The sequence below is a fragment of the Solanum lycopersicum genome, chromosome 6, assembly GCF_036512215.1.
Source record: "Solanum lycopersicum chromosome 6, SLM_r2.1".
Lineage (NCBI taxonomy): Eukaryota > Viridiplantae > Streptophyta > Magnoliopsida > Solanales > Solanaceae > Solanum > Solanum lycopersicum.
The window spans coordinates 44,808,474-44,821,028 of record NC_090805.1 but is presented as its reverse complement, the minus strand read 5'-3'; the positions used below and the strand labels follow the sequence as shown (position 1 = coordinate 44,821,028).

The 12,555-nt window shown below is 33.1% G+C and overlaps 2 protein-coding genes and 1 long non-coding RNA gene across 5 annotated transcripts; 2 read left to right on the top strand and 1 right to left on the bottom strand.

The window, feature by feature from the left end:
• Positions 1-477: 477 nt before the first annotated feature.
• LOC101258965 (zinc finger protein 3) lies at positions 478-1,011 on the top strand. The gene has a single exon (XM_004241635.5). It carries the CDS (start codon positions 478-480, stop codon positions 1,009-1,011), a length of 534 nt encoding a protein of 177 aa, XP_004241683.1.
• A 4,291-nt stretch (positions 1,012-5,302) lies between these two features.
• On the top strand, positions 5,303-7,648 carry LOC101259258 (deSI-like protein At4g17486). Of its 2 annotated transcripts, none has more exons than XM_010324354.4 (3): positions 5,303-6,384; positions 6,500-6,787; positions 7,145-7,648. In XM_010324354.4, the coding sequence occupies exons 1-3, from the start codon at positions 6,252-6,254 to the stop codon at positions 7,516-7,518; spliced, it is 795 nt and encodes a 264-aa protein (XP_010322656.1). In that variant the 5' UTR covers positions 5,303-6,251; the 3' UTR covers positions 7,519-7,648. The 2 variants fall into 2 exon arrangements, with proteins under 2 accessions (XP_010322656.1, XP_004241684.1); XM_004241636.3 differs by having other exon boundaries at positions 5,599-6,384; positions 6,496-6,787.
• On the bottom strand, positions 6,785-12,305 carry LOC104648049 (uncharacterized). 2 transcript variants are annotated; one of them, XR_742080.4, is made up of 4 exons: positions 12,051-12,305; positions 10,810-11,298; positions 8,890-9,054; positions 6,785-7,524 (listed from the first exon to the last, which is right to left on the bottom strand). It is a non-coding gene; the product is annotated as an uncharacterized lncRNA (long non-coding RNA). The 2 variants fall into 2 exon arrangements; XR_002027991.3 differs by having other exon boundaries at positions 10,810-11,178; positions 12,051-12,233.
• Between the last annotated feature and the right edge of the window lie 250 nt (positions 12,306-12,555).

The following is a 12,555-nucleotide window of genomic DNA, read 5'->3' as shown; positions in this document are numbered from 1 at the left end:
GACAATGTAATAGATAAAAATTACCAGAGATCAAAATTGATTTTTTCCTAGTTCAAAATACAAAGAAAATCAAACGTTGATATATGATTAGGACGAAATCATTTACAAGGCAATGGCTTGATGCTTTTATACTTGCTAAAGAAGTTCTCATTTATCAGTGTGTCCTCATTCATATATATATTTTTGAGTAAATTCACATGACTCACGACCCTATCAGATAATGTTAAAGAATGACAAAAGTTTCACATTGATGGTTATTGAAATGGGTGGACTCCTGAATAATCCTTCTTTCTTTGACCTAACTTTTGGAGCGTGAGTTAGGCCTAAAACCTAATTTCAGAGATAAAGTCCCCACCTCCACATGAAGTTTCCCACATCAAATCATCATGCGATGTAACTTCCTTTCAAAGTTGAACCACCATTTCCTATAATTCCCCCCTACCTAATTCCCTAAAATAGCACCAATACAACAAGTAAATGGACTCCCAAAATCAATCAGCGCAAGATGATAAACAGGAAAACAATGGGCTCATTTTAGATTTAGATCTAAGCCTCCTCTGTAACTGGGAATTGAAGCCTACAGATGATCAAATAATCAAAACCACTAATCACACTTGTGATGGTGAAACAGAGCACCAGGTTTTTTCCTGTAACTATTGCTACAGAAATTTTTACAGTTCACAAGCACTTGGCGGCCATCAAAACGCACATAAAAGGGAACGAACTACAATGGCGAAAAGGAAGCACAGTATGGATTCAATTCCTATTATGCATAGGCCTCCTCCTGCCATTCAAGCACACTCCATGACTCATAAGCCAAACATTTCATCGAACACCTTCAGGGCACCCGCAATTCCAACCTCATTATACAATACACATTCAGCTCCTATGTGGTCGAAAAGGCGGCGGGATCAGTTTCCGGTGATCGGTCGCCCTGAAAGGAACAAGTTTTCTACAGTGGTTGGTTCTCAAGAGGATTTGAAGAAACTGGATTTGTCTCTCAAACTCTGAGACTTTTGAATTAAATATTTTAGATTTTTCGAAATATGTATGATCTATTTTATTGGAGCTTAAATATATTTCTTTCCTTTGAAGTTGCTATTGAAGTGGTTAATATGTTAATGCAAACATGTAGTAATATTGTACATTGATACATACAATAACATAAATAAGCATTCATATGCGAAAGACTTGATCGATGTTCAAATATTGCATTAAAATTATAGAGTTAACAAGTAAGAAATGTTCAAAAAGAAAAAAAAATACTTTTTTTTTTATAGAAATTAACCCGCAGTCAAAATCTCATCGTTTCATTGATAAGATTGAGACGAATGCACATGTACACTGAATGTACGTACTGATGAATTATTAAATATAATTTTCTAGTAGGATAGGATACATAATTTCATATGCAATTATGCATATGGTGGGCAGAGAATGTTTCCATGAAGTATTTCAAATTGTACTACTATTTACATTTCAAATTATACGCCTTACGGTAGGTGAAAAATAGACCCATCTATCAACAAGTCATCATCAATATGTTTGTAATGACCCTACTTTAAAATTTAAAAAAAAAAAAAGGTTTCGAAAAACCCAAACAATGATCCTTAATTTGAGCATATCATAATCTTGTAAACTTAATTAATTACATGATTTTTAAACAAATTGGTGGGACCAATTATAATTATTCATAAACGTAAATTATGGCATGTTTCACAGTACTAATCTTAGCTCAAAAGGAACAAACAAAAATACCAAATTTCCGGTAACTTCGTACAATGATCAGCTAGCAGACGATTATGTTTGCGTAATGAGTGTGAAGATCGAATCTTGCTCAATTTGGAACTTCTTTGACATATCACAATATTTATGTGGATGTGTCCACCGGGGTGTGATGGAGTGGTTGAGAAGTGGGTCTCCTTCAGGCCCAAGAGATTGAAATTATTCTCAATTTACTACTCAATCATGAACTCATTTCATGAGGCTAGTCTAATACAATCAACAATTTCTGTGTAATTTGCGAGTTATTACATAGTGAACATATAATCACAAAGTGCTAAGCTCGAAAGAAGAGAATGTGACATAAATTTTGAATATAAAACATTTGAAATATATGACCTTAAATATGTCATAATATCACAACAACATGAAAGGGGAGCACATAATTAAGATGGGATATATGAAAATCTAGAATTATCCATCAAGGTGAAAGCCCAACGACATGCATGCACGGTGTAGGGTTGGTGGGTTACTGAAAATACAAAGAACTATGGAAATAGGTTCCTCCATAATTGTGTATTAACAACTACTTGTACCTAAGTTTTTTTTTTTTCCCATTTCCACAGTAAATAAACAAAGTGACATTTTTAGTTTGGTTACACTTGGGATGTGACATTATTTAAGAAATTATTCATTTCTAATAAATAAATGTCTTTGAAAAAAGATATAGTAACTCTTTTGCAAACCTACCTTTATTAAAAGAAGGATAACAAATTGACATAATATCATTATATCTTCTTCAATTTGTAATCTAAAACATTACTTATTTAGGAACAAAGTAAAAAAATGAAAAAAAATAATTAGAACATCACTTTAAAATGGCAGGACGGGGAATATTGCAATTTGGTTCAAGTTTGAGCTAAGTGTACATTAACGTATATTAGGGTGGAAAAATCAAATTTAATTTCGTTAAAATTTGGACCGGTTATTGACGTGTCAATTCATTAGCTCAACCTATTTCAATTCAATCTATTTCAATTCAATCCATTAAAATTTGAGTTGATATGTAATCCTAACCAGCTCATGAGATCTTGTCGAAATATTTTTGATAGACTTCTTTTCATCATATAGCAATAACAAAAGAAAAAATAATAATTTTATTAGGATCTAAAATAGTTTAAAATAACAAATAAAATCATTAAGCTTGTAAAAATTGAGTTGAGTTGAATCTTGCTCGGTAATGTAACCCATTTTGACCCAAGCAAATTTGAGTTGAGTTGAGTCTTAATCCGATTATTGTCTTAACCCATTATGATCCGTCCAAATTTAATCCCCCAATTGTCACCCATAACGTACATATATACTACCCAACGATAACAAATAATGATCAAAAGTAGATTTAAGACTCAAAGCCAGTAATTAGTATCACAGGCGAAAATGGTATTGTGGGGTGCACATACACTCGTTAACTTTTAAATTTTTTTTTTAATTATATATGTATATCTATCTTGCAAAATTGACAGAAACTAAATATATTTAACAGTACCCTACAAAAGTATGAAATGTTGATTTGTACCAGTGGTATAAGCTAACAAAACAACCCAAATGATGATGGTTCAATCGGTGCACTAAGATTTTACAAATCTTAGGTTCGCCTCTGAAGTTAGTATTCTCGGCGGAGTTAAAAATTGTATCATGGGGATTTAGTGTGTACATTTTTTAATCCTTGTACATATCATATTTATGTAGTTTGTCAGAAATGAACCCTTGGCGATATCCTAGCTCAGTACATTTCTTAAAACTTACGTACAATCAGATTCAGTGCTACCAATTTTGTTTTTGTTCTTCGTATTGACGTAAAAATGGAGAAAGTTAATTTTACTCATTGCATTAAGGCAACTTGGCGTATTGAATTTCAGAAATAAGTTGACATGAGGAAAGATAATAAATAACGAAATCAAATTAAATACTCACACGTTTAAGAATTCCTTTTTAAAGATTTTTGCATGCAACTTTAATTATAGTTCGTAATCACACGTTAAAACTAGATTCAATCGTCTTGACTTCGACAAACAATTCATCATACGATGATTATTCATATTAATTAATCATTCACAGAGACTTTTACTTTTATAGTATGATATTTTACTCAAGATTTCATTATACAATATTATCCAATACATAATTCGACATATATATGTTCAACACAACGTACGTAACGAAATATCAGTATACACATACAAATTATATGAATAATTAGAATTTTGAAGAAAATAATCAATTGTATTTTGGGTTTACAATTCAAACCCAATTTTGTCTTCTGTGTTATTCTAAGGGATCTTTAATATCTAGACCTATTTATTCAAAATACATGCCCCAAAATTAAGCATACTTTACAAAATATCTTCTCTCTCTTTACGTTTTTGTTTGACTTGATTTAATTCATCCGGTGTTGGTTTCCCAAGACAAATGAGAACCAAATGTGGTTGCATTAATTATAATTTAATTAACAATATAGTATAAATTAAATATATTCTGCTTGAGATATATACTAAGAAAGGTAAAGAAGATTAATCTTAGGTTCTAAATAAAAAAGCACTCGACTTTCTTTGAAAATCTAGCTCATTTTTTTAATATATATATTTTTTTGTTCCTTCTGATATTTGTATCGAAGCTCAACTAAATTCAAATTGACATCTAGAATTTTCATGTTGAAGTTAAAATACTCACTACCAAATGCAACTCTGTATTCAAGAGGACTCGAATACAAAATCTCTGATTAAGAATTTCGTCTAAAATTTATAAAAATCAAAATTTTAATTTATCATAAATTCACATTAAGCAAGTCAAAAGTAGGTACGATAATTATTCTTCAAAGACGGGAATTATATAAAGGTACTTATCCCAAAAAAAAAAAAACAATCCATGTTTTTTGACAAAGATGTTTAAACACACAAAAAAATAAAATTAGAGATTACTAAAAGGATTATTCACTGCCATATCTAATGGATTTTGAGATTAAAATCAAATAGTACAATCATCATTCTACACCATTTCATATTTTTTCTGGAAAGTCATTTTATTTGTAAATTGGCTAATACTGAAATAACCACCTAATGTTTTTAAAATAAGGTAGGCTAGGTGCTAGATAGGGCAGTTAGAGACATAATTGGCTTCTCAAAATCATTAATAAAGTTGATTAAGAATGATGAGTATTATTTTTTTTATATCTGTTAATTATTTATGTATGATAAAGGAAAAAAGGGAGAAAAAGAGTACAAGGAGACAGGGACAAATATGTTGCATTCTCCATCTTAAATTTCTTGATAGAAAACGACAGAGTGTAAACTAATCAACAATGATAGAAAACTTCATGTGTTTTCTTTGTCACATTGACATAAGGCATAACTATATTATAAAGGTAAATCAAATAGGACTTATACAACATTTTTACTACTAGTATTTGAGATGCAATGAGTACTACTAAGTTTGTTGTAAGATTACAAAAGAAACAATTATAGTAGAATTGTGGAACTTACAAGGGTGTTACATGGTTTGTTTTATTAAGACTCCCTTTTTCCTTCTTTTACTTTTTAATCTTTTACATGTTATTTTTAATAAATCAATATAAAATAATATTTTTTCATATATTATATTGTCAATTATTATTATTATCTTAATAAGTATGTAAAATAAAAAATGATTTACCACTTGTTAATGAAGTTTGAAATATAAAAAAACTCCAACCGTCCAAAAGTAGATGGACACATTTTACTAAATTTATCACATATTACCTGATCATTTAGAATATAATTAATTAGATTTTCCCATTTTACTTCTATAGTTAATATAACCTTTGAAAGTTTAAATAAAATTGAAAGATTCAGAATTTCTTTTTCTCGAAAGGCTAACAACACTTGTACAATTTAAGAATATAAACTATTTTTTCCGAAAATTCTTTTTCAATTGTTTAATATAAAACAACATATACTAATTTCTAAAACTACATACTTATCGATTTTGAACTATTTCATTGACTACTAAACCCCACTCACCCATAATACTATTATTTTTAGGGGGGAAAAAATCAAAATTGGGTAGATGCCGACCAATAATTTTCTTCATAAAAATTTGGATAGTGTGCAGAGTCTTCAGTAAAGAAAGACAGAAAACAGTTTAAAATAGAAGAGAAATCACAGATCATCATTCCATAATACACTCTCAGCCACCATTAAAATACACTCTTCAGCTGAGCACTTTTACCAAAGATTCCAATTTTCTAACCAATCTCTTCTCCTCCTTTTATACCTACCGGTACGGCCACTGGGTCGCCGCCGGTGGTACCCTAAGTCCCCACTCCACCGCCAACTCCAAAATAAAAAGGACCCACATTCCCTCTTTCACTTACCTACCAAGTACTGCCCACATATATCTGTAATTCAATTCAATTCAATCGAAAAATACCGAATCCTCTTTCTTTACATCTTCACTATGAGAGGAACCTGAAAGTTCCTCTGTTTTTATTCAAGATGCTCTGCTGCAAAAATTCAGTTAAAAATGGGCGTGGATCTGTTCCTGTGTACTTAAACGTATACGATCTAACTCCGATGAATGGTTATGCTTATTGGATTGGTCTCGGAGTTTACCATTCCGGCGTTCAAGGTCAGTTACTCAATCTTTTGATGACAATTGATTATCAGATCTGGGCTTTTTCTTAATTAACTGTAGCAAAGTTTATACTAATTATTTGTTGATGGTGGTGGGTTTTGGTAGCTAGTTCATGGAGTTGAATATGCATTTGGAGCTCATGAGTATCCAAGTACTGGAATTTTCGAAGGGGAGCCGAAAAAGTGTGAGGGATTTATTTTCAGGAAGACAATTTTGATCGGATGGACGGAGAAGACACCTAGAGAAGTAAGAAGAGTTATGGAAGAACTTGCTGATAAGTATAAAGGAAATGCTTACAATCTTATTACTAAGAATTGTAACCATTTCTGTAGTGATGCTTGTGTTAAACTCACTAACAATCCAATTCCCAGATGGGTTAATCGACTAGCAAGAATTGGTAAGATTTCATGTCAGACTTATTATTTCACATGTTTGAATATTCGCAAAACATATTTTAAAATGTTTGGTCAAAATTCAAACACTTTGAATAGTTAAGTGTTATGTAAATTGGGATGGAGAGAGTACCTTGTTTTCTAGGCATGTTGAAATCAGGATTCATAGAACTCTCAGTGTTTGTCCTTGACAATGATTTTTATGCAGAAGATTCCTACCGAGTTCAGTGGCTGCATTAAGGTTTTTCGCAGCCTTTAACACTGATAGGAATCTTCAACATGAGTTTGCTGTCATTGAGGGGGTGTTCTGCAACTTGTTGATATGAGAAATTTAGTAACTTACTAATTATTGGTGTGTGTAGGTTTCGTTTGCCATTGTATCGTTCCAATGAGCTTAAAGTCTACCAAAGTTCGCCACCATCGGATGGAGGACAAGGCAAGTGAAGGGACCAGCAAGAAACCTCAGAGCAGCTTGAATAACCAGACTCCATCTTCGAATCCATCAGGTGAAGGGGACAAGAAGAAACCTCAGAGCAGCTCGAATAAGCCCACTACATCTTCAAATCCATCAAACAACAAGAAACCTCAGAGTAGCTCGGATAAGCCGGCTCCTTCTTCAAATCCATCTTCAGCTTCTTCACAACCCCCTCCAATTGCCAAATCTACAACTAGTAACAAAACCAAAAGTCTGCTACCTCCATCTACGCCGTTGACGTCAGATTCGAATGCATCCTAGAATTTCCTGATGCAGAAAGGCCAATGCTTTATTTGATTCAACTTTATTCTTTTGCTCGTTTCTTCATAATGCTAACAAATATTGTATATGCAAATGCTTTCAGTGAAATGGAAATCTAAATATGCAGCAACAAGCAAATGAAAGTAAATATTTTATTTATTAATAATAGGCTTATTACAATCATAGTAAGAAATAGTTGAACCGTAATACTGAACCTCAACTAAGCTGAAAGGATACAGAGAAATATACTGCAAATCACAATTATATAAAATTAAGACATCATTGCTTGATTAACTACTCAACAACTATGTCGCTCAAAGGGGTTGTAGTGGCTGGGTTATCCTGGAGTTCCAAAAAAGAAATTATGTTGCTCAGATTTTTCAAAAAAGTCAATTGGGTGCATATCGTATTTCCCAAAAATACACTATTTTTGGAGAATCCGACATGGGTGCACCTCGAAAATGAAGAGTTCGCAACACTTAGCTCAACAATTCTCTTGATTATGAAACATTACTATTTTCAAAAAAAAAAAAAAAACAATTCTCTTGATTATGGGTTATGTTGGGGGAGAATACAGAGTTGTTCCAACCAAGGCGACACTTAAAAGGAAGGGCAGCTTTCACAATGTGGTCACACACTCAAACTGATGAAGAAGTCACTGTTTATCCTTCTGAAAAGGGGTGAAGAGAAAAACAAAGCTTTATAGTATGATATTGAAAGCCTGTCAAGGTTATGTGCTTTTCCTTTTGCAGTGTGTTTTTTTTGTGCGGGGGGAGGAGGGAAATGAGCTATTATTTGCCTTTCAACAGCTTTGGACAAATCAGATTACTTTTTCCTTTTGATATATACAAACACGTCATATTTGTCCCCAATCTTTATTCTAGTGAACCAATTCGTAGTCCCAAAGGCCAATACTATACCTGAGAGGTGACTATAATTTGACCAAAAGATATCATCAATCAATGTAGTCAAATGTTCCAACCACACTATTCGTGCTGTTGATATTTCCTTTCATACCATTTATCCTATATGTTCAATTTTTTCCAAAAACAATGAATGGAATCCAAGATGAATGACTACCCTTCTCCTTCACATCACAAGTTTTGTATAATTAACAAGGATAGGATATATAACAGGGAAAAAGAACAACAAAAGCAACTGAATAGCACTCAATTTTATTTTTTTGGGTAAAAAAGGGGAGGATGTCCTAGATAAGACGATAAGTTATTCAGCAATGACTAGAATTACTCAAAAAGATCATTACACATATTAGGGTAGAATGTGCATAGCTTGATGAATAGGGAGCTATGGCACTACCACAGAAAGTTAAGATGTAAAAAAGAAAGCATACGGAAAATAACGTACACTGACCTCTTCGGGATGGATGCATTAAATGTGGAATTATAGCAGCTTAGCTGACTTAAACATGGTATCACACCCCTACATCAGGTAGCTAAGCCTCCCTCATTTGCTGAACTTCCACTTCCATCAATCATAGAAAATTGCATCACTTCAGTTATCTCGGAATAAACCACACTGAAGGGAATCAGAGACGAACCCAGAATTTGAAGACGACAGGTGCACCACCAATGATAATGCAAGTTAGTTAAAGTATGTACCCAATATTGGTTTATATGAAATAAAAAACTACGATATTCATGTATAAATAAATTAGATGACTCTAATAGATAATGTTTTATATGAAGTGGTAGTTTTAAGTTTCACTTTGCACCATGAGGTTGCAAGTTCAAAACTAGCCATCCTACTATTTTATTTGATATTTGTAAACTTCATAGAAACATAACAAGAAATAAGCAGATGGGATCTGAACCCAATCCCTCCTCAATGAAGTTCAACATACAAACCATTTAACCCCACTAGCTTTTGTGTCTTCAAGTGCCTAATAAAATATATGTATATTTCAAGGTCTGTATATACACGTATTATACATAATTTTTCGAAGTTAATGGGTGCACGTGCACCCGTAGGGATACACGTGGGTCCGCCTCTGAAGGGAATCAAACATCCATGAGTTACAACTTACGGCTTTGGAGCTCCTGTTACACTAAAAGAACTTGCTGGCATGCACATGAACCATCTTGTTAAAACCTCAAATTCACGGGATGCTTTACCACAATATAAACCAATACAGAAAGTTCTATAAGCTGATACAAGAGAAGGTTTTATATGACACTACATGTTTGCACCACGATATAAGTGAGACAGAATGTTCAAATTTAAATCACTTACGACATGCATAAAGAACAGTTCATTACAAAGTATTCATACATCTTAGTAATATTTAGAATAAATAACTTTTCACCCCTCTTGTTGAACTCACTTATCTTCCAATAGGAACACAATTCGTCATTTCTCTGCTAAGTAAGGTTCTTATTTATCCTAAACATTGTCTTTATTTAACATTCGTGTTTGCTTTACATGTTTTAAGGATTGTGATTATAGCAAAAATCTTTAAGGGTTGAGCAGACAAACAAAAGGGAACTATTTATGGTGTCCATGCAAAGGGTACAGAAGTTCAAAATAACTCTGTCAAGAATCAAGATAAGCTTGGGCATAGTAATTCAAGGGGTCCAGTGTTAGAAACATGACAGGAATGTAATACAGCTTTAGAGGTTTGGGAAACCGCATCAGGGGTGTAGGGTGTGGACAAGCAGCAAACCTGCTAGTCTCTTGTTTTAGTAATGCTAATTTCCTTGCATCAACAGACAACCATAACTACCAAATTTTAGTTTAAGCGGGATGAAGTCTGCATATGAATTGCTGCAATTTTCAGGAGTCTCCAACCAGTAAAAATATGCTTTAACAATGAATTACTTCAAAAAGGTATCATTTCACTTCTGCACTATGCAGGAGTATGAAGATGTTTAACCCCCTACTAACATGGAAACTATCGATCAGCATTATTGAGCAACCATACAGGTCAGACCCAGCTAAACAGAGTTTGTTCGAATAATGGTGGAAGACTTTATCAGTATGCTGCCTTTTGATGGCACATCTAAGACTTGATAAAATTAACGTGCAGCTTACTATCATTTCCATTCAGGTATTGTATCTTTCAATAATATGGGCCAACCATATCTCAAGTCAGAATAGTTAAAGAGCATTCTATTTCAGGATGTAAATCTAACATTCTCAAATTAAATAGTGGGGGTTTAGGGGACTGATCAATATAAAGAAAAGTTCAGAATTCAACATGGTAAAATTTTCAGACAATTAGGAGGGAAAGAGAAAAAAATCTGTAGTTAGAGTATTTGAAGAGAAACTTCATACCACTTGAAAGCTGTCTTCCTCCAACGAACTTCTCCATAAAACAATATACATATTCAAGCTTCCAGGTCTCAATCTTCAATTTCTGATTCGGATCCACCACAGATGTTGCAAGCCTCCGTATTTGGGAGTTTCCTGCTATATTGGCAATATCCTCAACTGACACCAGAATGTATAAGAATACCATTGGGCAGCCAGCCAAATCTACCCTGAACAATGCTGTATTTAACATGTGTGTGGCTTCCACTTATAGGTGTTTGCTGCTTGAGATCCAGCTCTAAGCGTTCAGCTTTTTTTCTCTCTAAGCACAATACTTATTCAGTTGTGTCATCAAAATGGGACGCATGTGTGCTTAACTCCAAACGACCATGTCTGTATTCAATCAAAACAAGATGATTCGTTCTATTCGCTTGGCTATATTCGACTAAAACCCAGAATGGACAGTCGGCACCGTGCAACTTATCTCTCTGTTCAAAGCTTTAACTACTTCACCTATATACATTGAAGAACACTCACAACATTGTTTATAGGCTCAATTTTCCAATATTAAAGTTATTTCAGCTGGTTTGTTAGGCCCCAGACAAATTGGAGGCTTATCAGTTTCATCTTCACTAACAGCCACCTAATGTAGACATTAAACTTAATGAATTGATCTAAACCCAATCCCCTATCAGTTTCCTCTAGACAAATCCATAACCAAACCTCCAACAGAAAAATGTACAACTCTGCTGCAATATCCTGGAGTCATAAGCTCTCGAATATCCAACTAACTCAACCAAGGATCAGTAAAATAAGTAGAAGATTAAAGGGTAAGCAAAAAAGCTTAATTATCTAATACTATCTTAACAATACTTACCTGTTAAGAAAACTCTTTTTGTAGATTGAGAAATAATTAGGTCAGGAGTGTGGTTGTCTATTATAATTAGATTAAGCTCGTAAAAACAGAAGCTCTTAATATAGCTAAAACCAAATTCAATGGAGTCCGGTAGCCAGTTGAATATGAGAAATGACGCTTCATATCATTTTAAATAGACTTCGAACTGTAAAGCAAGCACAAATATACTAGTTTGTGTTGATCAAGCCCTTAATCTTCGAATGCAAAATTTATATGATGCTTAAGCAATTTTATTATATGCATAATAATCACACTGTGAGAAGCGAATCGAAACAAGGTAAAACGTTTACTTGATCGAATTCATATAGGCTGAACGAAAAGCAGAAACAAAATCAAAAACTTAATTTACCTTGATCCCAGAGATCGAAGCACGCAATTACGTAAATTGGGATTGTGGAATTGAGGAATTTTCATCTTTGGCAGCCGCAGGGACTGAGGAGAGAACGGAGATGGAGTATTTCAACACTTATTTTATCGTCTTCTCATCCTTCCGGCTCCCGCCGACCGGCATCACATGGAAAGCACGTGATGCACTATAATTTTATTTTAATTTTCTTTAAGAAAAAAAACAAAGGAGAAAAAGCCTGCATACGTGTCATTTCCTTTTTTTAAGAAATCGTGGAAATAGAAACTATGTTACCTAATGGTTTATGGTATATTTTATTCTTTTCAAATTTTAAGTGTAAATTTATTGGTATATTATTATTGTTATTTATTATAAATAGCATATTTAGGTTTATTTTGGTCATAAATAAATTGTGCATTGGAATTATATTTGAACAATAAAATGTTAGAATAACTATTTTTCAAAATTTTAAATACATGTTTTTACTTTCTTTTTTATTTTTTAACTC